The 22,756-nt window shown below is 50.9% G+C and overlaps 1 protein-coding gene across 1 annotated transcript; it reads right to left on the bottom strand.

Annotated features, from left to right (window-relative positions):
- Positions 1-13,515: 13,515 nt before the first annotated feature.
- LOC125553748 lies at positions 13,516-16,215 on the bottom strand. Its single transcript, XM_048717469.1, has 4 exons — positions 15,832-16,215; positions 14,559-14,655; positions 14,356-14,415; positions 13,516-13,794 (listed from the first exon to the last, which is right to left on the bottom strand). Exons 1-4 carry the CDS (start codon positions 16,149-16,151, stop codon positions 13,714-13,716), a joined length of 558 nt encoding a protein of 185 aa, XP_048573426.1. The 5' UTR covers positions 16,152-16,215; the 3' UTR covers positions 13,516-13,713.
- Positions 16,216-22,756: the final 6,541 nt, after the last annotated feature.

Below are 22,756 nucleotides of genomic sequence, written 5' to 3'. Positions count from 1 at the left end.
AGGCTCACGTCGCACAGGCGAAGCAGGAGGAGACGGCTCTGTTCATGGCGCATGCAAGCATTGAGCTATCTTCAGCGACACCAGTCGCAAAAGCTCTCATCCACCTCGACGAGCCAAAAGCACACGCTCTTCTCGGCGATGGCTCCGGGAAGGACAAGACTACGGGGTGGTGCCTCGACACCGGCGCCACCCACCACATGACCGGTCGAAGGGAATTCTTCGCCGAGCTCGACTCCAATGCGCGAGGCTCCGTCAAGTTTGGGGATGCCTCCGCTGTGGAAATTAAGGGCGTCGGCTCCGTCATCTTCACCACCAAGACGGGAGAGCACCGGCTGCTCACCAGTGTCTACTACATCCCCGCGCTAAGGAACTCCATCATCAGCTTGGGGCAGCTGGATGAGAACGGCTCACGCATGCTGATTGAGCATGGGGTCCTACGCATCTGGGATCGCCAGGGTCGCCTTCTCGCCAAGGTACCCAGAGGTGAAAATCGACTTTACGTCCTTGATGTGCAGGTGGCACAACCGGTCTGTCTCGCTGTCCGTCGGGACGACGAGGCATGGCAATGGCATGAGCGCTTTGGGCACCTTCATTTTGAGGCCCTGAAGCGTCTAAGTGCCAAGGAGATGGTACGAGGCCTGCCATGCCTCGACCATGTGGAGCAGTTCTGCGACATCTGCGTACTGACGAAGCAGAGACGACTCCCCTTTCCCAAACAGGCGAGTTTTCGGGCCAAGGAGAAGCTGGAGCTCGTGCACGGAGACTTGTGCGGCCCGGTGACGCTAGCCACACCAGGAGGTCGACGCTACTTCCTGCTACTCGTCGACGATCTCTCTCGCTACATGTGGGCGGTGATTCTCGGCAGCAAGGGAGAAGCGGCAGACGCCATCAGGCGCACGCAGGTTGGTGTGGAGGCGGAGAGCGGCCGCAAATTGCGCGTGTTGCGCACTGACAACGGCGGCGAATTCACGGCGGCTGAATTCGCGCCGTACTGCGCCGATGAGGGCATCCAACGCCACTACACGCCGTACAGTCCGCAGCAAAACGGAGTCGTCGAGCAGCGCAACCAGACGGTTGTGGGGATGGCTCGGGCTCTCCTCAAGCAGAGAGGGATGCCGGCTGTTTTCTGGGGAGAGGCGGTGCTGACGGCCGTCTACATCCTCAACCGCTCGCCTACTAAGGCACTCGATGGCAGGACACCATACGAGGCCTGGCATGGGCGGAAGCCGGCGGTCTCCCATTTGCGGGTCTTTGGCTGTCTTACGTTCGCTAAGGAGCTCGGCCACATCGGCAAGCTCGACGACAGGAGCACTCCGGGAGTCTTCATCGGCTACGCGGAGGGGTCAAAGGCCTACCGCATCCTCGACCCAAAGACACAGCGTGTGCGCACAACAGGAGACGTCGTGTTCAACGAAGGGCGAGGGTGGCAATGGGACAAGGCGGTCGACGACGGCTCGACGCTGACGTATGACGACTTCATTGTCGAGTATGCCCACTTCAAGGAAGCCGGGGGAGCAAGCAGCTCCTCTTCGCCGGGCACGTCTACCCCGACCCCCAAAACTGCATCGACTCCGGCGCCTGCTACGCCGACGGCACCACAACTGGCGACGCCGCATACTCCAGCCCCGGCAGTCACCACTGTGGGTTCGGCTTCATCATCAGCATCAGCACCAGCTCACTCGACGCGTGGTATGGAGGCGAACAGTTGCGGTATCGCACGATGAATGATCTACTCGGCGACCAACCGGTGCCGGGACTGATGCCACGTGACCTGGAGGCGCAGCTACAACTCGCGTGTGAGGACGGCGAACCACGGTCCTTTGCAGAGGCCAAGGGAGATGTGGCGTGGCGCGCCGCGATGCAGTTGGAGATGGATGCGGTCGAGCAAAACCGCACCTCGGAGCTCGCTGAACTCCCTCGTGGTCACCATGCAATCACCCTTAAGTGGGTGTTCAAGCTGAAGAGGGATGGAGCTGGCGCCATCATCAAGCACAAGGCTCGCCTGGTGGCCCGAGGCTTCTTGCAGCAGGAAGGAGTCGACTTCGACGACGCCTTCGCTCCCGTGGCACGGATGGAGTCCGTGCGACTTCTCCTTGCGCTGGCTGCCCAGGAGGGCTGGCGTGACCATCACATGGATGTCAAGTCAGCGTTCCTCAACGGCGACTTGAAGGAGGAAGTCTACGTGCATCAGCCATCGGGATTTGCGATTCCCGGCCAGGAGGGCAAGGTACTCCGCCTGCGCAAGGCTCTCTATGGCCTACGGCAGGCACCTAGGGCGTGGAACGCCAAGCTGGACTCCACACTAAAGAAGATGGGCTTCAAGCAAAGCCCGCATGAGGCTGCCGTCTACCGACGGGGCAGTGGAGGAAATGGCCTGCTGGTGGGCGTCTATGTTGACGACTTGGTGATCACCGGCACCAAAGATGCAGAGGTGGCGGCGTTCAAGGAAGACATGAAGGCCACCTTCCAGATGAGTGATCTGGGGCTCCTCTCCTTCTATCTAGGGATTGAGGTACACCAGGACCACTCCGGGATCGCGCTTCGACAGTCCGCCTACGCCAAGCGCATCATTGAGTTAGCTGGGCTCACCGACTGCCACCCAGCTCTCACTCCGATGGAGGAGAGGCTGAAACTGAGCCGCGACAGCACGACGGAGGAAGTGGATGCTACGCAGTACCGACGCCTTGTGGGGAGCCTTCGCTACCTCACCCACACATGGCCGGACTTAGCATTCTCCGTCGGCTATGTCAGTCGGTTCATGGAGCGACCGACGTCGGAACACCAGCAGACAGTGAAGAGGATCGTCCGTTACGTAGCAGGGACCCTCGACCACGGCCTCCACTACCCTAGGTGTCCGGGAGCGGCACACTTCGTCGGGTACAGTGACAGCGACCACGCCGGCGACATCGACACCGGCAAGAGCACGAGCGGGATCCTCTTCTTCCTCGGCAAGTGTCTTGTGAGCTGGCAATCAGTCAAGCAGCAGGTGGTGGCCCTGTCCAGCTGTGAGGCTGAGTACATAGCGGCCTCCACCGCCTGCACTCAGGCGCTCTGGCTCGCTCGACTGCTTGGTGATCTTCCCGTTCAAGACACCAGAACGGTGCAGCTCCTGGTGGACAGCAAGTCCGCCCTGGCCCTGGCAAAGAACCCCGTGTTCCACGAACGGAGCAAGCACATCCGACTGAGGTATCACTTCATCCGCAGCTGTGTGGAAGAAGGGAGCATCGAGGTGAGCTACATCAACACCACGGACCAGCTCGCAGACCTGCTCACCAAGCCTCTTGGGAGGGTCAAGTTCCTCGAGCTTTGCTCCAGGATCGGGATGATTCAACTCTCCCACAAGACGACATACAAGACTTAGGGGGAGAATGATGGATAAGTCTGTGTACTAGGGTCGTTGTGGGGCTGCAGCACATGGTCCTTGTGGTAGTTAGGATAGAGTTCCTGACCATCAAGGACTGGCAGTTAGGATAGCATCTTAGACTGGCATCTTAGACTAGCATCTTAGCAGCATCTCAGCATATGCTTGGCTGGCTGGCAGCCTATAAGTATGTATCCCCAACCTCTCAGGTTGGCATGGCATTGTGAGAAATAAACCAACGAAAATTGTCCCAACTCTCCTAGTGTCATCCACAACTATCAATGCACAGGTTCAAAGGTCTAACACTCGTCGCCCGGCGAGCCGGGCTGCCCGCCGCCGCCCCGTTCTGGTTCCTCAGGTGGCCGAAGGTCTCGCCGCCGGCCGCTCCCTCACCGTGGGTGGCAGGGTCTTCTGGGCCCGCACCCTTCCATCCCTGCGTCTACTGCCAGGGTCCCACCTGCCCTGTGTCTGACACCTGCGCCTACTGCCCGGGTCCCACCTGCTCTGCGCCTGACGTGGCCTTCCCCGCCTTTGGACCTTGCGACGACCAGGGTGGGGCCGGCCCCGGCCGTTCAAACGAGCCTTGTTCAAAATCCGCTGGATCCAACCCCACCTGCTTCAGCTCCGCGGAGCCAGTCCAACCCAGCTTCGCCGTGTGTCCAGCCAGCGACTCTGGAACCTTCCCCTGGCCCTGCCCCAGGCGCAGCCTCCCCTCCCCCCGCGGACCGGTCATGCGGTGGCCCCACCCCGCCACCAACCCTGGGGGCACAGTCTGACCAGATTCCTGCTGCCCCGAGGCCTGCTTTGGCCAAGCTGATCCGGTCGCTGGGCCCGCTAACGGCCAGCCTGATCCTGTCGCGAAGACCGTCATGCGGCCTGTGGAAGATGCCTCGGATCCGGTGGTGATCCCCTCCCTGGCTTGCCCGGATCACGAGGACGATCTGCCCCCTGCCTCGAATCCATCCACTCCCGCGCCCGCGCCTTGGGTGGATGGGGTGGACCCCGCCCTGCATGCAAGCCCGCCCATGCCCGTGGCCCAGAGCGAGCCACGTCGCCCCTCCCCATGCATGGCCATGCAGCGCTCTCCTACCCACGTACCCCCACTCCAAAGCTTCCTGGCTTCCATCTCGGCTGCAGTGAACCCAGTCCTGCCTACCCTTGGTCCGCGGCGAGGCCGATGCACAGTGCCGCCAAGTTTCACTCCCCGCCGTAGCATGCGCATTGCCAAGGCTAACCGGGGCTTGATTCCGAGGCAAAGGCAAAGCGCGTTCTTCTACTCCGCTTGGGCCTCCGAAAAGATGATGAGCCGGTGTCAGATGCCATCCTCGACCCATACTACAAGCTTTTCGAGCGTCCTCTTGCGTCAAGGTCGTTTGTGCATTTGCGGATTTCTATGGGTGGCACCTCCCCCAATCGATCCTTGATGGCCTCGCCCCCCCTCTTCCCCGTCATGTCGGCTCGCGGCATGAGCGCTGGTTGCCGGGCCTCCACTCCGTGTTTTAATTATTCTTATGGATATCAACTTCAAAGTTATTTTCTGGAATGTCCGGGGCCTTAACAACCGGGCTAAGCACGCAGCCATTCGCTCTGTTATCGCTTCCGTGTCTCCCTCTATTGTGTGTCTTCAGGAGACCAAGCTCTCCTCGGTCTCTCCGGTTCTCATCTTTGAGACTCTTAGTAGCCCCTTCGATGGGTTCTACTTCCTCCCGGCGATAGATACCCGGGGTGGAATCATTCTTGCTTGGCAGAGTAGCTTGTTATCCCTTACCAGCCCGTCGGTCGGCGAACACCGCGTCTCCGCTGCGGTGAGCTCCCCCCTGGGTGGGCCTCATTGGTGGCTAACCGGGGTCTATGGTCCCCAAGGCGATGACGCGAAGCTGACCTTTCTCGTCGAGCTCCGGATCTCCGCACTAGCATTGCTGGCCCTTGGCTTCTTGGGGGTGACTTTAATATGATCACCTCGGCGGCTGATAAGAACAACGACCGGATCTCTCAACGCACTATGAATCGCTTTCGCCGCTTCATCTTTGATCACGGACACTACTACATCTACATGCACGGCCGGCGATATACCTAGTCTAACGAGCAAACGAATCCCACTCTCGTCCGGAACGACCGCGTCCTCTGCACCCCCTCCTGGGAGACGGCCCACCCGCACTGCCTCCTTCGGTGCCTTTCGTCCACGGCCTCGGATCATTGCCCCCTACATATAGATTGTGTCGTCCGATCTACGGGGGGCCGGCGCTTCCACTTCCAGAGATTCTGGCCCAAACTGGATGGGTTTCATTCCACCGTGCTGGCGGCCTGGAACTCCATTCCCCCTGACCCGGATCCGTTCCGGCGCTTCTTCGCTCGCCTCAAAGCTACGACCCGCAGCCTTCAACAATGGAGCTCTCGCATCACTACCAATATCACCACCCAATTGGGCGTCGCTCGGGAGCTTATCGCGCGGTCTGATGCGGCTCAGGACTCCCGGCCCCTCTCCTCCGCCGAGGCATGGCTACGCCGCGAGCTCAAGTGCAAATACCTAGGCCTCGCATCCCTCGAGCGCATTATCGTGTGGCAGCGTATCCGCCTGCGCTGGCTAAAGGAGGGCGAGGCTTCCTCCACATTCTCCAAAATCCACGCGTCACACCGCGCCGGCAAGAACAGGATCCTAGACCTCACTGTTGACGGGCAACATGTCTCCGGCGATGCCAACCTTGCCCGGGCTGCGTTTGACCACTTCTCCTCCATCCTTGGTCACCAGGAAGATCAGGCCTTCACGATTGATCTTGACGCTATCGATCATCGCTCCTTCGATTTACCCGAGCTCGAAGCGCCTTTCACGCCTGATGAGATTTGGGAGGCCATTAAGAAGCTCCCGTCCGGCAAAGCACCTGGCCCTGATGGGTTCACGGCGGAGTTCCTTTGCTCCTGTTGGGATATCGTCAAGCACGATCTTTGTGCCGTCTTCAACAAGCTCTACGCGCTCAATGGGCACGCATTCCAGCGACTCAATGAGGCCCTCATTACCTTGATCCCTAAAAGACCAAACGCAGCCTCCTTGTTTGACTACCGGCCCATTAGCCTCATTCACCTGGTTGCGAAGCTCTTTGCCAAAGTCCTCTCGCTCAGATTGGCACCTCGTCTGCGCGTTCATCGCGGGGAGAAGTGTGCGCGACAATTTCACCCTTGTCCAGCAGACGGCAAGGCAGCTTCACAGGCTCCGGCTCCCTCGGGTCCTCCTCAAGCTTGACATTGCTCGCGCCTTCGATTCTGTCTCCTGGCCTTTCCTCCTCCAGGTCCTTGAGCACTTGGGATTCGGGCCAAGGTGGAGAGAGTGGATCTCCATCCTCATCTCCACGGCCTCCACGCGGGTCATGATCAACGGCACACCCAGCCCCCCCCCATCCCTCACCACCAAGGTCTTCGGCAGGGCGACCCCGTCTCCCCGATGCTCTTCACCCTCGCCATTGATGTCCTCAACTCTCTCCTCCAGCACGCAGTCACCACCGGCACCATACGGCGCCTCACGGAGCGTCAGGCCGCATCGAGCGTTTCCCTCTTTGCGGATGACGTGGTCATCTTTTGCCATCCCGACCCGGCTGAGCTCACTGCCGTTAGTGGCCTCCTGGACTTCTTCGGATTCGTCTCCGGCCTACGCACCAACTTTGCTAAATGCTTGGCCGCGCCGATCCAGTGCACCGCCGATGTCTCTGACAGTATCGGATCCTCCCTCGCGTGCCCGGTTGTGGCCTTCCCGATACAATATCTTGGGCTCCCCTTTCCCTCGGGAAGGTGCCGGCTTCACAGCTCCAACCTCTCGTGGAAAAATTGCTCCGCAAGCTGGCAACATGGAAGGCCACACTTCTCTCGCGCGGTGAGCACCTTGCCTTGGTCCGGCAAGTTTTGACGGCCCTGCCCATGCACATTCTCCTGGCCATGTCGCTCTCCCCCCCCCCTATCCTCAAGAAGGCGAACAGGATCATCCGCGACTTCCTGTGGCATGGCCGCAAAGACGCGCGTGCAGGCTGCTGCCTCGTCAGTTGGGCGCGAGTCTGTCGCCCCATCGAGCTTGGCGGCCTCGGGATCCGGGACCTTCATCGGACTGGCATCTCTCTCCGCGTTAGATGGCTCTGGTTACACGCCTTTGACAGCTCGCGCCCTTGGTCTCACCTCCAGCCGCCCTCGGACCCCGAAGCCCTTCAATTCTTCCGGGCCTCGACGACGTTGATCCTGGGCAATGCTACCTCCTGCCGCTTCTGGACTAACAAATGGTTGCAGGGCTACTCCATCCAGGACCTGGCCTCAAACCTGGTGGCACTTGTGCCGAGCCGACCACGCCGCTCTCGCACAGTTGCGACCGCCCTTCAAGACCGCGCCTGGATCAGAGATATCCATGACTCCCCTAGCCCGGAGGCCATGCTCCAGTACGTTGAGACCTGGCGCAGGCTTCAGTCTGTCACCCTGACCACGGAGCCCGACACCATTCGCTGGAAGTGGATGGAGCATGGTGCCTATTCCGCTTCCTCCTGCTACAACGCCCTCTTCACCGGATCCACAACGTCCGAGCATTGGCGCCTCATGTGGAAATCCGGCGCCCCCCTCTCGGTCAAGTTCTTCATCTACCTCGCATCCGTCAACCGCTGCTGGACGGCTGATCGCCTAGTCCGTCGCGCGCTTCCACATGAACCGGCATGCGTGCTTTGCTCCCAACAGGCCGAGACCTTGCACCACATTCTCATCGAGTGCGTCTTCGCTCGCGTCATTTGGCATGGCATCCTCTCCTGGTGCTGCCCCACGATTGCGGCTCCGGATGGTTTTCTTGGGTTCTTTGACTGGCTGAGCAGGATCCTCCCATCGATGACTACCGACAAGCGACGTGGCCTTTCCACCATCGCGGTGCTCACGGCATGGTCACTCTGGCGCCACCGCAACGCCATGATTTTCGACAAGATTACGACCTCTTCCGCCTCTCTCCTGGCTGCGATACAGGAGGAGGCACGCTTAGCACTATCATCCCTGTAATCTAAACATTTTTGTAGGGCTGAGCAACCCATTCCCATGCTCACTGAGCATCACGGTAGCGCCATTCTGTGTACGCGTCCGTGATGCCAACCTGTATGTTCACCCCCCCCCCCCCCTATCAATGCAATGATACGCTCCTAAGTGTATTCGTGAAAAAGTGAGTAGATATAAACAAAAGAAGCTATACCGCAATACAGTTTCCCCATTAGACTATTTTAGTTAGCCATTACAAAAGCTTGGAGATATCAAACTACAGACGAATTGAGTGAATTATTGATACTGCCAAACTGGATTATTTTTTTGTCAAAATGTACAGAACAATGCCTTTGTATAAACTGTAAACGATGGCTTTGCATAAAATGTAAACGATAAGATTTTCAGTGGTTTATTTATGCCACCACAGTCCACATACGAACAGACAATAACCTAAATGAAAGAAATTGGGAACGAATCAAAGAAAATTAGCTGTGCAGCTTACGTGGGTCGGCCGACTTGCCGTCGTCGCGCTGCTGGCTGCCGGTGGGCTAGTCGTCCGTGGGCGGCGGCCGATTTGTGCCGCTGGCCAGCGGGAGCGGGGGGCGGCTGGCTGCTGTGCCCTGTGTGACGATCCGGCGGCGGGCGGCGGCCGCTGGAGAAAACAGTGTTTGTTGTCCGTGCCGTGAGTTCCTGGATGCTGGGCTGCTGCGTGTTGCGTTATGCTGGTCAGCTGGTGTGGGCTGGGCCTAGCTAAATTTGGTTTCCAGCGATGGGCGGGCCACGGCCCAGGTTGGCCCTTACATAGCTCCACCCTTCGGCGATGCTCAGCGAAATCAAAAGGAGGACTTGTATTTGGTTTTGGTTTTGGTTTTGGTCACCGGATGAAATATAACGGGTCCGTCCCGTGCCTGCCCCACGTTCTTCTATTTTGACAGATTTTTTGACATCTATATGGATGGATGACTTGTATTTTGACATGAATATGAATGCACGACTTGTATTTTAACAACTTTTAGGCCAGTGTTTTGACAGATTTTTGACATGTATATGAGTGATAACTAGTACTCCCTCCATTCCAAAATATAATGCGTCCGCGCTTCCCGAGGTCCAACTTTAACCATAAATTTAATCAACGAGACCAACTGCGGCGGGAGAAAAAAAAATATAATTGAAAACTTATTTGAAATACGAATTCACTGATATAATTTTTGCTCCTGCTGCAATCGGTCTAAATAGTTAAATTTATGGTCAAAGTTGAAACACGGAGATAGAGGAAACACTACATTGTGGAATGGAGGGAGTATTTTGTTTGGCACTTTTTTATTATGCGTTAAAAATACAAAGACTTGTGACAATTATGCATATACGTGACATTATCTTTATCGAATAATGGAACCATTCTATTACACCTATTTGTCCAACCAAATATAGAAACGGAACCAACCCATTTCTAGTGGAACAGAATGTCATGAAACCATGACATTTCATTCCACTTTGTTCCCTAACCAAACACTCTTACAAAGGTCACTTCCATCTTTCAAAGTTGTGATAAATGGTGCATGTGAGCTACCTGTTACAATCTAAGAGTTTTTCTTTTTTCATAGATTCATTTATTCAAAACGCTTTATCCCTTAAACTGTGCCTTCAAATCTGGAACCGTTTTCACCATTGAATTCCTCGCGCCGAGATCTTCAAAAGTAGATCACATGTTAATAGGTTTTCACGAAAAAAATAGACGAAAAAGTCAAGCCGGGAGCATTTTTTTCCTTTCAAAAAGAGGCACGAATGTGCCTCTCACGGAAGCATAAATCTGTGTCTCTCGCAGGGAAAAAAAGAAAACGCATTTTTTTCGTTTCGAGAAAGGAAAAAACATGTTTTTTCGCGAAAGCAAATCCATGCCTCTCACGAAAGGAAAAACGTGTTTTTTTTCGAGAAAAGCACGACTGTGCCTCTCGCGGAAGGAAAAAACGCGTTTAATTGTGCCTCTCACAGAAGCAAATCCGAGAGGCACAGTTGTACCTTTCGCGGAAGCAAATCCGTTCCTGCATGAGAAATAAATTTATACCTCTCATGAAAGGAAAAATACGAGTTTATTCGCGGAAAAAATCAATTTTTTTGTTTTAAAACCTAAGGAAAACCAAAAAGACGAAAATGTGTGGAAAAATAAAAAGAAACAAAAATTAAAAAGAACGCCCAAAGTGCGACACGTGACGGCGAGTGAGAGTGGCGCGCTCTTAGCCCACCTGAGATGACTCTTGCAAGGGCTTCCGAAGGAGTACTTGTTTGTTAGTTGCTCCCGGTGCTCGGGCAATGCAGGAGATTTCCTACTTAGCGCTTCAGCCACCCATTCATAGGCCCTTTGGCAAATTGGCGCACCCCCCCCCCCCCCCCCCCCCCCCCCCCCCGGCCCGCGGCCCGGTTTGACTTCCACTTTCTTCTGGACTCGCACTAACCAACTAGACAGACCACACGTTGTGATAATGTATTTTCTTTTTATATTTTCTCCAGCTAGTCTTTTTTGTTTTTGTTCATTCTGGATTTTTTTACCGGATTTTGTTTTTTCTCTTTTTCTATTTATTTTCTTTCATCATTTTTCCTTTTTGTTTCTATTTTTTCTATTTCTTTTTATTTTTTTAATTTTGTTTTTTTGGACCAGTTTTATTTTTTTCTATTTTTTAACAAAAATTATGTTTTACTTTTTTCTTTTTCAAAATGCACATTTTGTTTCAATAACGATGACCTTTTTCCAAAATTGATGAGCTTTTTAATATTTGAGAATTGTTTTTCAAAATAGATGAACTTTTTTCCAAATTTGATGAAATTTATTAAATTTGTGTGCTTTTAAAAAATGATGAACTCTTTTTCAAAATCAATGATTTTTTTCCAAAATCAATGAACTTTTTCTGAAAAATGATGAACTTTTTCTCAAATTCGATGAACATTTTTGAATTCATGATTTTTTTGATTTTTTCAAAAATATGGTTGATCGGTCAATCGTTGACCGAGCAAGCAAATTCTTTTTTTAGGGGACTAAGCGAGCGAGCGAATGTATGATTGTGGGAGCTACCAGCACGTTGTTAGGCCAGCCCATGGGAGTGGCTGCGTGGGCGCCATTTTCTTGGTACGACAACTCATGGATAGATATCTCTACTACTTAAAAAGAACGTTTCCCTAAAAAACTTAAAAGGAACGTAAGGTTCCCATTTAACCTTTCTTTTCACCACCCATTCGTTCAATCTTCCATGTATATGATAATCAATTACTTTAATTTACTTACCTTCAATTCCACTTTAATTTACTTACCAAAGTTCTAATCAAAATATAAGGTAATTCACAGTCAGAATTTGATGAACATTTATTTACACAATCGTATTATTATTGACAGGTAAGTCACAAGTTAACGTACTAGAATATTTATATCTTGTTGCAACACACGGGCATTGTTCTAGTATGGAGCAAAAGAAGGACCTGCATATGGTGTACATCGACTTAGACAAGGCCTACGATAAGATACTGCGGAATATCATGTGGTGGGCCTTGGAGAAACACAAAGTCCCAGCAAAGTACATTACCCTCATCAAGGACATGTACGACAATGTTGTGACAAGTGTTCGAACAAGTGATAGTGGCACTGGCGACTTCCCAATTAAAATAGAACTGCATTAGGGTCAGCTCTGAGCCCTTATCTTTTTACTTTGGTGATGAGGTCACGAGAGATATACAACGAGATATCCCACGGTGTATGCTCTTTGCAGATGATGTGGTGCTAGTCGATGATGGTGAGACGAGGGTCAGTAGGAAGTTAGAGCTATGAAGACAAACCTTGAAATCAAACGGTTTTAGACTTAGTAGAACTAAAACTGAGTACATGAGGTGCGCTTTTACTGCAACTAGGCACGAGGAGGAGGAGGTTAGCCTTGATGGGCAAGTGGTGCCTCGGAAGGACAGCTTTTGATATTTGGGGTCAATGCTGCAGAACGATGGGGATGTCGATGAAGATGTGAAGTATCGAATCAAAGCCGGATGGATGAAGTGGCGTCAAGCTTCCGGCATTCTCTGTGACAAGAGAGTGCCAATAGGACGTCAGTTCGACCTGCAATGTTGGATGGCGTTGAGTGTTGATCGACTAAAAGGCGACATCTTCGGCAGTTAGGTGTGACGGAGATGTGCATGTTGAGGTGGATGTGTGGCCACACAAGGAAGGACCGAGTCCAAAATGATGATATATGAGATAGAGTTGGGGTAGCACAAATTGAAGAGAAGCTTGTCCAATATCGTTTGAGATGGTTTAGGCATATTCAGCGCATGCCTCCAGAAGCGTCGGTGCATAGCAGACAGCTAAAGAGAGGTCGGGGTAGGCCAAACTTAACATGAAAGGAGTTCATAAAGAAAGATATGAAGGACTAGAGTATCACCAGAGAACTAGCCATGGACAATGAATGCGTGGAAGTTTGCTATCCATGTGACAGATCTTATGAGTTTCATCTCTAGCCTATCACAACTCGTTTGGGACTAAAGACTTCTTTGTTGTTGTTAAGCACGAGATTTGGAAAGGGAAAGGGTAGAGTGAAGATGGTATGCCACTGATGGGCGGGTGTCCGCGGCGTGTCCACGCAGACATAAACCAAGTCAAATTTTGGGCTGAAAATGAATCAAAATAGACAGCAAAACAGACATCAGTCTATCTCTGTCACCACAATAGGCCATGATTTTTGTCCGTGCAAACAAAGGCAGAAGAAGTGTGCCAACCCATTGAAGGCACAACAAAGCATGCGTCCCCTTCTAGTTTTAGTCATGTAATAGGATAGGCGATTAGTTTACCTATCTTCTATTTTGCCAACCAGTTATGATTTCTTGTGCATTCTATTACTAACCGTTCTTTTTTGTTTTCAGACTTACCTTGTTGAACCTCATTTATTTTTTAATAAATGTGGCCGTATGCATTGTTCTGATGCAGAGGCCAAAGAGTCTTCCTTTTTCGAAAAAAAACAAGCGACAAGCTTGTTTATACGTTGAAAGAAGACAATGTTACTGCACAAGGACTATTTGTGAGTTATATCTCTCAGTTGACCAATTTGTCATAGAAAGGTTACAGCATCGGCTGGAAACGTAGAACATATAGGTACTCAAATATTAAGAGCAACCAAGGCTTCAGGACAGGAAGCACATAACACAAGGGCAACCGAGGGAGGAGTAATATCCATTGCCACTGCGATAATTTCAGCATGTCTTAGCCCACATAGGACACGATAACGAAACACTGATCCCACATTCTACGGCCACTGCAATACCAAGTTCCCACACAAAATAAGCCCTAAACTTCAATTGCAAAAGGAGGGCATCCATACATTAATGCCACGTCAGATTCAAGCAATTTTCTGGGCAATGTCCTTGGTAACCTTGTCCATGTCGAGCTCCCTCATCTTGTTGAAGGGCCGTGGCATGTTCTGCATGTCAATTTTCAGCATTAAAAATATTTGGAGTGGCATCAAGCTGTGCAACAAGTTTAGGTTCTCTAAATTGTTGGCTAGTACTCCCTCCATCCAGAAATACTTGTCATCAAAATGGTTAAAAAGGAATGTATCTAGATATATTTTAGTTCTAGATACATCTCTTTTTATCCATTTTAATGACAAGTATTTTCGGACAGAGGGAGTATGAAACCATCAGACTGGAACAAACAAAGAATATGGATTATACTACTCCCTCCGTTCTAAAATTCTTGTCTTAAATTTGTCTAAATACGAATGTATCAAGTCATGTTTTAGTATTTCTTACATCCGTATCTAGAGTTCTAGACGAATCTAAGACAAGAATTTTGGGACGGAGAAATACTCCCTCGGTTCCAAAATAGATGACACAACTTTGTACTAAAGTTAGTACAAAGTTGGGTCGTCTATTTTAGAACGGAGGGAGTAGTTAGCAAGCTTTCACAGGAAAATGAGGTTCTTTGTTATCTGATCAGTGTAGTATGGTTCAGAAATTAACCCAGAGACAGTTAAGATTACCAGCAGTGAAATGAACACATCACCACCTTCCTCCCGTATCTCGAGGCATCCACGGCGTGGCTGAAAAAAGACAGAAAGATATGTCAATTCAGGTGTAGATATACACGAAAAAATGCCAATTAAAAGATCAATATACACAAAAAATATGCCAAAAAAGATGTGGCAAAGTTGATGATTATGTAGATGAAACACAGTGAAGATACCTTTTCAGGGTTGATTGTCACAGAAACCCCAGGGACAGCACTTTCAAGATCCTCCTTCACCTTTAAAGCTCTTCTCTTGAACTGTTGGCACTGGGTGCTGGAGAGTTCAACAAACAAGCAATCAGTAAGACGAAAGAACAACCATAACTGCAGAGCTTATTGAGTTTACATACAGACAGCTGGAGAAGTCTTGCAGATTATTTAAATGACCAAGGATATTGAAGTACATGCTTTGAGTCTAAGGTATGTCCAGATCAAATGTAACCATGTCAGAAATATTTTGAGTATCAAGGTAGAAAACAATGGTTTTTTAGTAGATGATACAGAACAATGGTTGCACCCAGCCAACTATAATTCACTACTCCAGTTTCCTACATAAGAAGAGAAATATCTCCAAGAAACAATAAAGAACAGGTTGTTTTGGGTGTAGTTGCCATATATCAAATTACAGTAATGGAAAGGTGCAATTAAAGAGAGCGCGAATGGGGTATTCTACCACCCTTGCTACTGAAAATCATTTAATCTTTCCATTGAAATTGGTATGAAAGAAACAAAAAGACTGTTGTTAGAAAGCCACCAAAGGAGAGGAATTTTTAGAACCAGAAAAAGAAGATGGTGTAACCTTCTTTCGGTGCTAACTATTCAACAAGTTAGCAAGTGTTGCAAAGATAGATGATTCTCCAAGCCAGCTTAATGGACGTATTTAATCCAACATGATGTTTGGACTTTGGATGGTGGTTAAGATGGCAACTGGCAGAATGAAACTTACATTTTCAGCTGATGTTTTCATATTATTAATCACATTTTAGAACAGTAGCCTAGTATATTCCGACTTGTGAATCATATTATACTATATTTATTTACAAATTGGAACGCATGCAATACATATTTGATCATGATCATGCATGATGCATACCATTTAAATCACATATTTTGATTTTTTCCACGGTTAACTACAGAGTGAATATGTGATGAGATTCAAGAAGAGTAGAAGTAGTTCCTGTGTGGAACCATCTACAAGCAGCAGCATATATAATTAAAAAAAAGAAGTGAAAATAACAGATCTGCTTAATGTCGCTCCGTTCATCTTCCCCCCAAAATCAGTTTCAACCTTTTCCCCATCTAAACTACGAAATAATAATCTTAAACAACACCTTTTTCATTCATTAATCGTACCCAAAGTCCCGTTAAATCCGACACAAAATCAGTTAAAATCATCCATGGTCACAAAAAGCTAAACCTAACCGTCACGTGCACCGGCGCAAGCACTTACCAAGCCTCGACGATGACGCGCTTCCCGTTTTCAGCGCCGGCACCGCCCGCCACCACCTCCTTCTTGGCATTTTTTTTCACCTTCTGCTTGGGCGCTGCAGGAGGCGACAGTACCGTCTCCACCTCCTTCGCCACCGCAGACACCTCCTTCTTGGCCTTCTTCCTCCCCTTCTCCGCGGCCGCCGCCGGCGCCGCCTGTGCTTCCTCCTTTTTGGCCGGAGCGTCGGCGCCCCGCTTCCCGGCGGCCATGCTCCGGGTCATCCTAGGCGGCATTGCGGGGGCCGCCGCCGTCGCAACCGGGGACTTGCGCTTGGGAGGCATCGCTTGGTTAGTGGATTGGGTGGGTGTTTGGCTCTTCGGTTTTCGCGGAGGAAAGAGATTGTATCTTATAGAAGAAGATGGTGGAGAATGTGAAAAGGGCGCGCGTGGGAGAGAGTTTCCCGCCAATTGGGCAGTAGGGGCGGGAGATGAAGGAACATGGGCCGTTTCCGCTTCACAACCCACGCCACGTTCATGTTTCGGCAATGTCCATGAGTAGATCTTTCTTTTTTTTCGGACTCAGAGACCTGCTTCCACTAACACCGGCTGGGGCCAAACAAGCCCCACAGATAATTACATCTCACAGACTTACAGAGGGGCAAAATAAATCGTCCTTCAAAAAGGCATGACCTATAATAACTAGTAGAATGCCCGCCGTGTGTTATCACAGGCTTTTGAAATATTTTGCTGAAATTATGTAAATATAATGTATGTTATATTTCACATGTAGAAAAAAATAGCACGGGCATAATTGAGTAATAATTTAAGTCTGCTTCACTTACATTAAAAATTGTTAACAAAAGGCAATTTGACAATGCATACATATAGAGCAATGATCCAACTAAAAATCTGTTACAAATTAATATATATTTGATGTGTTTAAAAAAATCTCGCACAATATCAGAAATGTTATCTTTAGTTTCATTCATACGATATTTGAGCAAGTATAATAAAAATGTCTTTCTCACCGGCCTTCGGGTCCGTCCACTTTCACGCCAACCACGGTGGCCAATCTTGACACAGACTTTGACTTCTTTGGTTGCGCGATGGCAGACGCCTCGCTCACTCGAAAACACCGTGATGGTCACCATCCACCCTACCTTTCCTACCGGCAGCACTTTTCTTCCAGCACGGGCTCGTCGACCACCTCTCTCCCAGGACCAGCTCCACAACTACACGGTGGCCGCAACCAACCGTCCGCCATGACTGCTCCACCACCACCCTGAGGCTCGACATGAGTCAACTTTAATCGTGTCAAACATACATTGTTTGGATCTTCATGCACATTAAGCAACATTCTTGATTTTTTTTTCTACCTATAAACCACTATTCTTCTTCATCTTCGTTCTCCTGCTCCTCTTCACTTACTATCTCTACCTTCCCTATCCAAGCCAGCCGCAATCATCAATGTCCCATCCGGCTCAAAATCCCCAAACCTTCTACACCCATGCTATGAATTTTGAGGGACCTTTTGCCATTATTTTCTCCTTTCAGGTCTACAAGCAATAATATCAATGTAGAAGTAATTAGTGTAAACTCCTCTATGCCCGCTCATGGCCACTACGACCACAGCTATGACGTCTCGCCTACATGATGTGCATCCACTCCCACAGTTTCCCCCCTTACTCTGGCGAGGACTCCATTACTTCCCAATATTTTGTTCGGATTATTTGCCATCAAGGAGAAATTAGCATATTGCGCATGAAGATATGTGATAAAAGTTTCTGCGACTTGACACTACAGAGGTAGAGCAACATGAAAATAAAAGATCATGCTTCTAATCTTCAGACTTCTGTAGTTTAAAAAAATGGCGATAACCTTACAACAATTTTCAGACTTCCGTCCATATTAAAAATGATTCATGCATTAAGGAACACCACATAAAGTATGGAATCCAACAAAACTAACAACAAGAGACAATGACATGGATGGCTACCTTATTGTTTTGAAAGTGGATGGCATGAGCCATCGCCCAGATGCACGAAACAGTCCTGACTATGCACAACTAGCCGAGAAACGTTGAGTCAAAACAAGGGTGTTGGTACCTTGAGCAACAATTCCATCGCGTTGACAAATGCCCAACCCAACTGCTCGTGGCCATCCTCGGCCACCACCTGTCCACCTGGACACACTCCTCTAGGCCCAACCGTTCCGAACGACATCCTCCCCGCTTCCCCAGCGCGATGGCCGACTACCGTAATTTCTCTGAAGCGAATCCTTCCAAAGGCGTTGCCGACAACGTCGTCCCTGTGGCGCCGCTCCTTCCTTCTCGTGCCTTTTGCTCCATTGACCTCCTTACTATGAAATTTTAGTAACAAGGTACATTTCAGTAATCAGTAAAAAATGCAGATTTTAGTACAAGAAAATGAGCCTCTTGACAAAGTTTTAGTAGAAATCAGATTTCCGTACAACAAGATATTTTAATACTTGCTAAAAAAGAATAGTACAAGAGCAATCATCCGAAAAATATCATCATAAGTATGAAACTGTGACGAACCCGATTTGACCGTACACTAATCATGCACGCAAATGTGTACGATCAAGATCAAGGACTCACGGGAAGATATCACAACACAACTCTACAATTAAAATAAGTCATACAAGCATCATATTACAAGCCAGGGGCCTCGAGGGCTCGAATACAAGAGCTCGATCATAGACGAGTCAGCGGAAGCAACAATATCTGAGTACAGACATAAGTTTAAACAAGGTTGCCTTAAGAAGGCTAGCACAAACTGGGATACAGATCGAAAGAGGTGCAGGCCTCCTGCCTGGGATCCTCCTAACTACTCCTGGTCGTCGTCAGCGGGCACCACGTAGTAGTAGGCACCTCCGGTGTAGTAGGAGTCGTCGTCGACGGTGGCGTCTGGCTCCTGGGCTCCAACATCTGGTTGCGACAACCAGGAAGAAAGGAAAGGGGGAAAAAGGGGGAGAAAGCAACCGTGAGTACTCATCCAAAGTACTCGCAAGCAAGGAGCTACACTACATATGTATGCATTGGTATCAACTGGAATAAGGCTATTATATGTGGGCTGGACTGCAGAAAGCCGGAATAAGAGGGGGATAGCTAGTCCTTTCGAAGACTACGCTTCTGGCAGCCTCCGTCTTGCAGCATGTAGAAGAGAGTAGACTGAAGTCCTCCAAGCAGCATCGTATAGCATAAACCTAACCGATGATCCTCCCCTCGTCGCCCTGTGAGAGAGCGACCACCGGTTGTATCTGGCACTTGGAAGGGTGTGTTTTATTAAGTATCCGGTTCTAGTTGTCATAAGGTCAAGGTACAACTCCAAGTCGTCCTGTTACCGAAGATCACGACTATTCGAATAGATTAACTTCCCTGCAGGGGTGCACCACATACCCCAACACGCTCGATCCCATTTGGCCGGACACACTTTCCTGGGTCATGCCCGGCCTCGGAAGATCAACACGTCGCAGCCCCACCTAGACCAACAGAGAGGTCAGCACGCCGGTCTAAACCTAAGCGCCCAGGGGTCTGGGCCCATCGCCCTTAGCACACCTGCACGTTGCGTGGGCGGCCGGAAGCAGACCTAGCCTAGTGGCGTTCCAGTCCAATCCAGCGCGCGCCGCTCCGTCGCTGACGTCAAGAAGGCTTCGGCTGATACCACGACGCCGGGATACCCATAACTACTCCCGCGTAGATGGTTAGTGCGTATAGACCAAATGGCCAGACTCAGATCAAATACCCAGATCTCGTTAAGCGTGTTAAGTATCCGCGAACGCCGACCAGGGCCAGGCCCACCTCTCTCCTAGGTGGTCGGAACCTGCCCTGTCGCTCCGCCTCAAAGATCCACACAGAGGGCCATTGGGACAAAGGTCCTTTCAGCCCCCAATCCGTGAATCACTCGCGGGTGCTCCACAAGCCGACCCGTCTTTAGTCACCACATGTATCATGTATAAAGCATATAGTATATACCCGTGATCAACTCCCGAGTGATCACGGCCCGATAGTATAGCATGGCAGACGGACAAGGATGTAGGGCCACTGATGAAAATACTAGCATCCTATGCTAAGCATTAGGATTGCAGGTAAAGGTAACAACAGTAGTAGCAAGGACAGGCTATGCATCAGTATAGGATTAACGGGAAGCAGTAACATGCTACACTACTCTAATGCAAGCAGTATAGAGAAGAGTAGGCGATATCTGGTGATCAAAGGGGGGGGGGCTTGCCTGGTTGCTCTGGCAAGAGAGAGGGGTCATCAACTCCGTAGTCGTACGGGGTAGCAGCGGCGTCGGTCTCGGTGTCTAGAGAGAGAAGAGGGGGAAGAAACAATAAATACAATGCAAGCATATGCATAGTGATGCATGACAAGACAAGTTACGGCGTTAGAGGTGCCCTAACGCGGTAGTAGGTGATACCGGTGAAGGGGGATAACATCCGGGAAAATATCCCCGGTGTTTCGCGTTTTCGGACAGAGGAGCCGGAGGGGGGAAAGTTGCGAGTTCGATAGGTTAGAGGGGTGTGGCGGACGAACGGGTTGCGTATCCGGATTCGTCTCGTCGTTCTGAGCAACTTTCATGTTGAAAATATTTTAATCCGAGTTACGGATTCAAAGATATGATTTTCTAAAGATTTTAATAATTTCTGGAATTTAATTAATTATTTAAATCTAACATTATCCAAAACAGTGTTTGCTGACGTCATGACGTCAGCATGACGTCAGCAGTCAACAGGGGCGTTGACTGGTCAAACTGACGTGTGGGTCCAGCGGGGCCCACCTGTCATACCCTGTTTAGGCTAATCAGGTTTTAGCTAAACTAATCACAGTTTAATTAGACTAATTAGTTAATTTGATTAATCTAATTATGATTAATTACTTAATTAATTCCTTAATTAATTAATTAATTAATTTTATTATTATTATTAATTTTAATTCCTCTTTTTTTTTAATCGTTCTGGGGCGGGGCCCCCTTGTCATAGGGCCAAGGCCCTTAACGGGCATACGGGTAGTGGTTCTCAGCGTCGGGCGCCGGGTGCGGGCGCACCCGAGCGGGCGTTCGCCCGCAGGGCGGGACGAGGCCGCCGGGGCACCGACGGCGGGGCACGCCGGCGCGGCCAGCCGGGCCACGGCGGGCGGAGGCGAGGGGTGGCGCTGGTGCGGCCAGTGGCGCGGTGGCGTGGCCGTGGGAGGAGGAGAGGGCGGAGACTAGGCGTGGCGAGGCACGGTGCCATGGGGCGCCGGCCGGAGCAGCAGGGGGGCAGGCGGTGAGGGGAGGCGGCGCAGAGGGGCGAGGCCACCGGCGACGGGGCGCTGCAGTGGTGGTGGCCGCACCGCCGCAGCACAGCAGCTGCTGCTGCACCTCGTGGCGGGGCACGGCCAAGAACGGCAAGGGGCGACGGTGTGGCCGACGCGGTGGTGCGCGTGCGCACGGTCGGCCTCGAGCAGAGGCAGGGAAGGAGGAGGACGAAGCCGTGGCCTCACCGGGATTCGTAGGGACGGGACAGCGGGGGTTGAGGAGGAGGACGGTGACGAGCGGCGTAGGGGATGCAGGCCGGCGGGGAGGAGGATGCAGTCCGGTGGGGGGGGTCCGGCGATGGTGATGAGGTGGCGGGGCTGCGCCGGAATGGCGTCAGGGGCACGGGGCCGGGCCCTTGAGCGAGGGCAGGCGGTGACGGCGGGGGTTGGCGTGGCGGCGACGGAAGGGGGGCCCCTTCCGGTCCAGGAAAGGGGGAGGGGGTGAGGACGACGGCGAGCGACGGGCGGGGTGGCGCCGGTGATGCGTCGGGGAGGCGGCGATGGGTTCGGGCCCGATCCCGATTGGATCGGGGGGGAGTGGGGGCGAGAGGAGAGGTGGGGAGTGGGGGGTGAGTGGGGCGACGGGGTGGGGTTAGGGTTTCGGGGGTGTGGGTTATGGGGGGGGGGTGGCCGGCTGGGCCTTTGCCCAGTTGGGCCGGTGGTGGCCTGGCCGGCTGGGCCGTCTGGCCCAGTGTGGGGGGGGGGGCCTTTTATATTTTTTTTGTTTGTTTTCTGTTTTTTTTTATCTTTTCTGTTTTTATTTATTTATAAACACTTAGGCATTTTATAAAATGGTGAACCTTACACCATAATTATCTTTGTAATATTTGGCAACCACCGAACATTTTTGTTTTAATTTTTGAAAACTTTTATTGTTTTCTTTTATTTGAATTTTGAACTTGTTTCGGTTCTGAACTATCGAGAGTTTACCACAGTAACCGTGGTGACGTGGCATCATTAGCGGGGAATCACTGTAGCTTAATTATCCGGGCGTTACAAAACTCCTCCACTACAAGAAATCTCGTCCCGAGATTTTAGGAGGTAGAAGGAAACAGTGCGGGGTATTCATCACGCAGGCGATCCTCGCGTTCCCAGGTGGCTTCGTCTTCAGAGTGATTCGACCACTGGACCTTGAGGAACTTGATCGCCTTCTGGCGTGTGCGGCGTTCAGCTTGGTTGAGGATGCGGACCGGATGCTCTTTATAGGAGAGGTCCTGTTGCAATTCGAGCACTTCATGATCCACCGCTCGGATTGGATCCTTGAAGCAACGGCGGAGTTGTGACACGTGGAACACATCGTGAACCTGAGAAAGGTTCGGTGGAAGCTCCAGTTGATATGCCACCTTTCCACGCCTTTCGAGAATAGTGAAGGGACCGATATAGCGAGGAGCTAGCTTGCCCTTGATCCCTAAGCGGTGAGCACCCTTCATTGGTGTAACTCGAAGATAAGCCTTTTCGCCAGGTTGATAGACCATGTCTTGGTGATGACGGTCATACTGACTTTTCTGACGTGACTGAGCAGTCTTGAGATTCTCGCGAATAATGCGAACTTGTTCTTCGGCCTATTGTATAATATCCGGACCAAAGAGTGGACGTTCCCCAGTTTCTGACCAGTTCAGAGGGGTTCGAC

This window comes from Triticum urartu, chromosome 4 (genome assembly GCF_003073215.2).
Source record: "Triticum urartu cultivar G1812 chromosome 4, Tu2.1, whole genome shotgun sequence".
Taxonomy (NCBI): Eukaryota; Viridiplantae; Streptophyta; class Magnoliopsida; order Poales; family Poaceae; genus Triticum; species Triticum urartu.
The sequence above is the reverse complement of the archived record's forward strand: the minus strand, read 5'-3'. Positions and strand labels throughout refer to the sequence as shown.

Excerpts from the sequence above, each read along its gene's own strand:
- LOC125553748 (XM_048717469.1), bottom strand. The coding sequence starts at position 16,151 with ATGCCTCCCAAGCGCAAGTCCCCGGTTGCGACGGCGGCGGCCCCCGCA. Across the intron at positions 14,416-14,558 it reads TGACAATCAACCCTGAAAAG|CCACGCCGTGGATGCCTCGA; the intron begins GTATCTTCACTG and ends GTCTTTTTTCAG. Across the intron at positions 13,795-14,355 it reads ATGTGTTCATTTCACTGCTG|AACATGCCACGGCCCTTCAA; the intron begins GTAATCTTAACT and ends ATTGACATGCAG.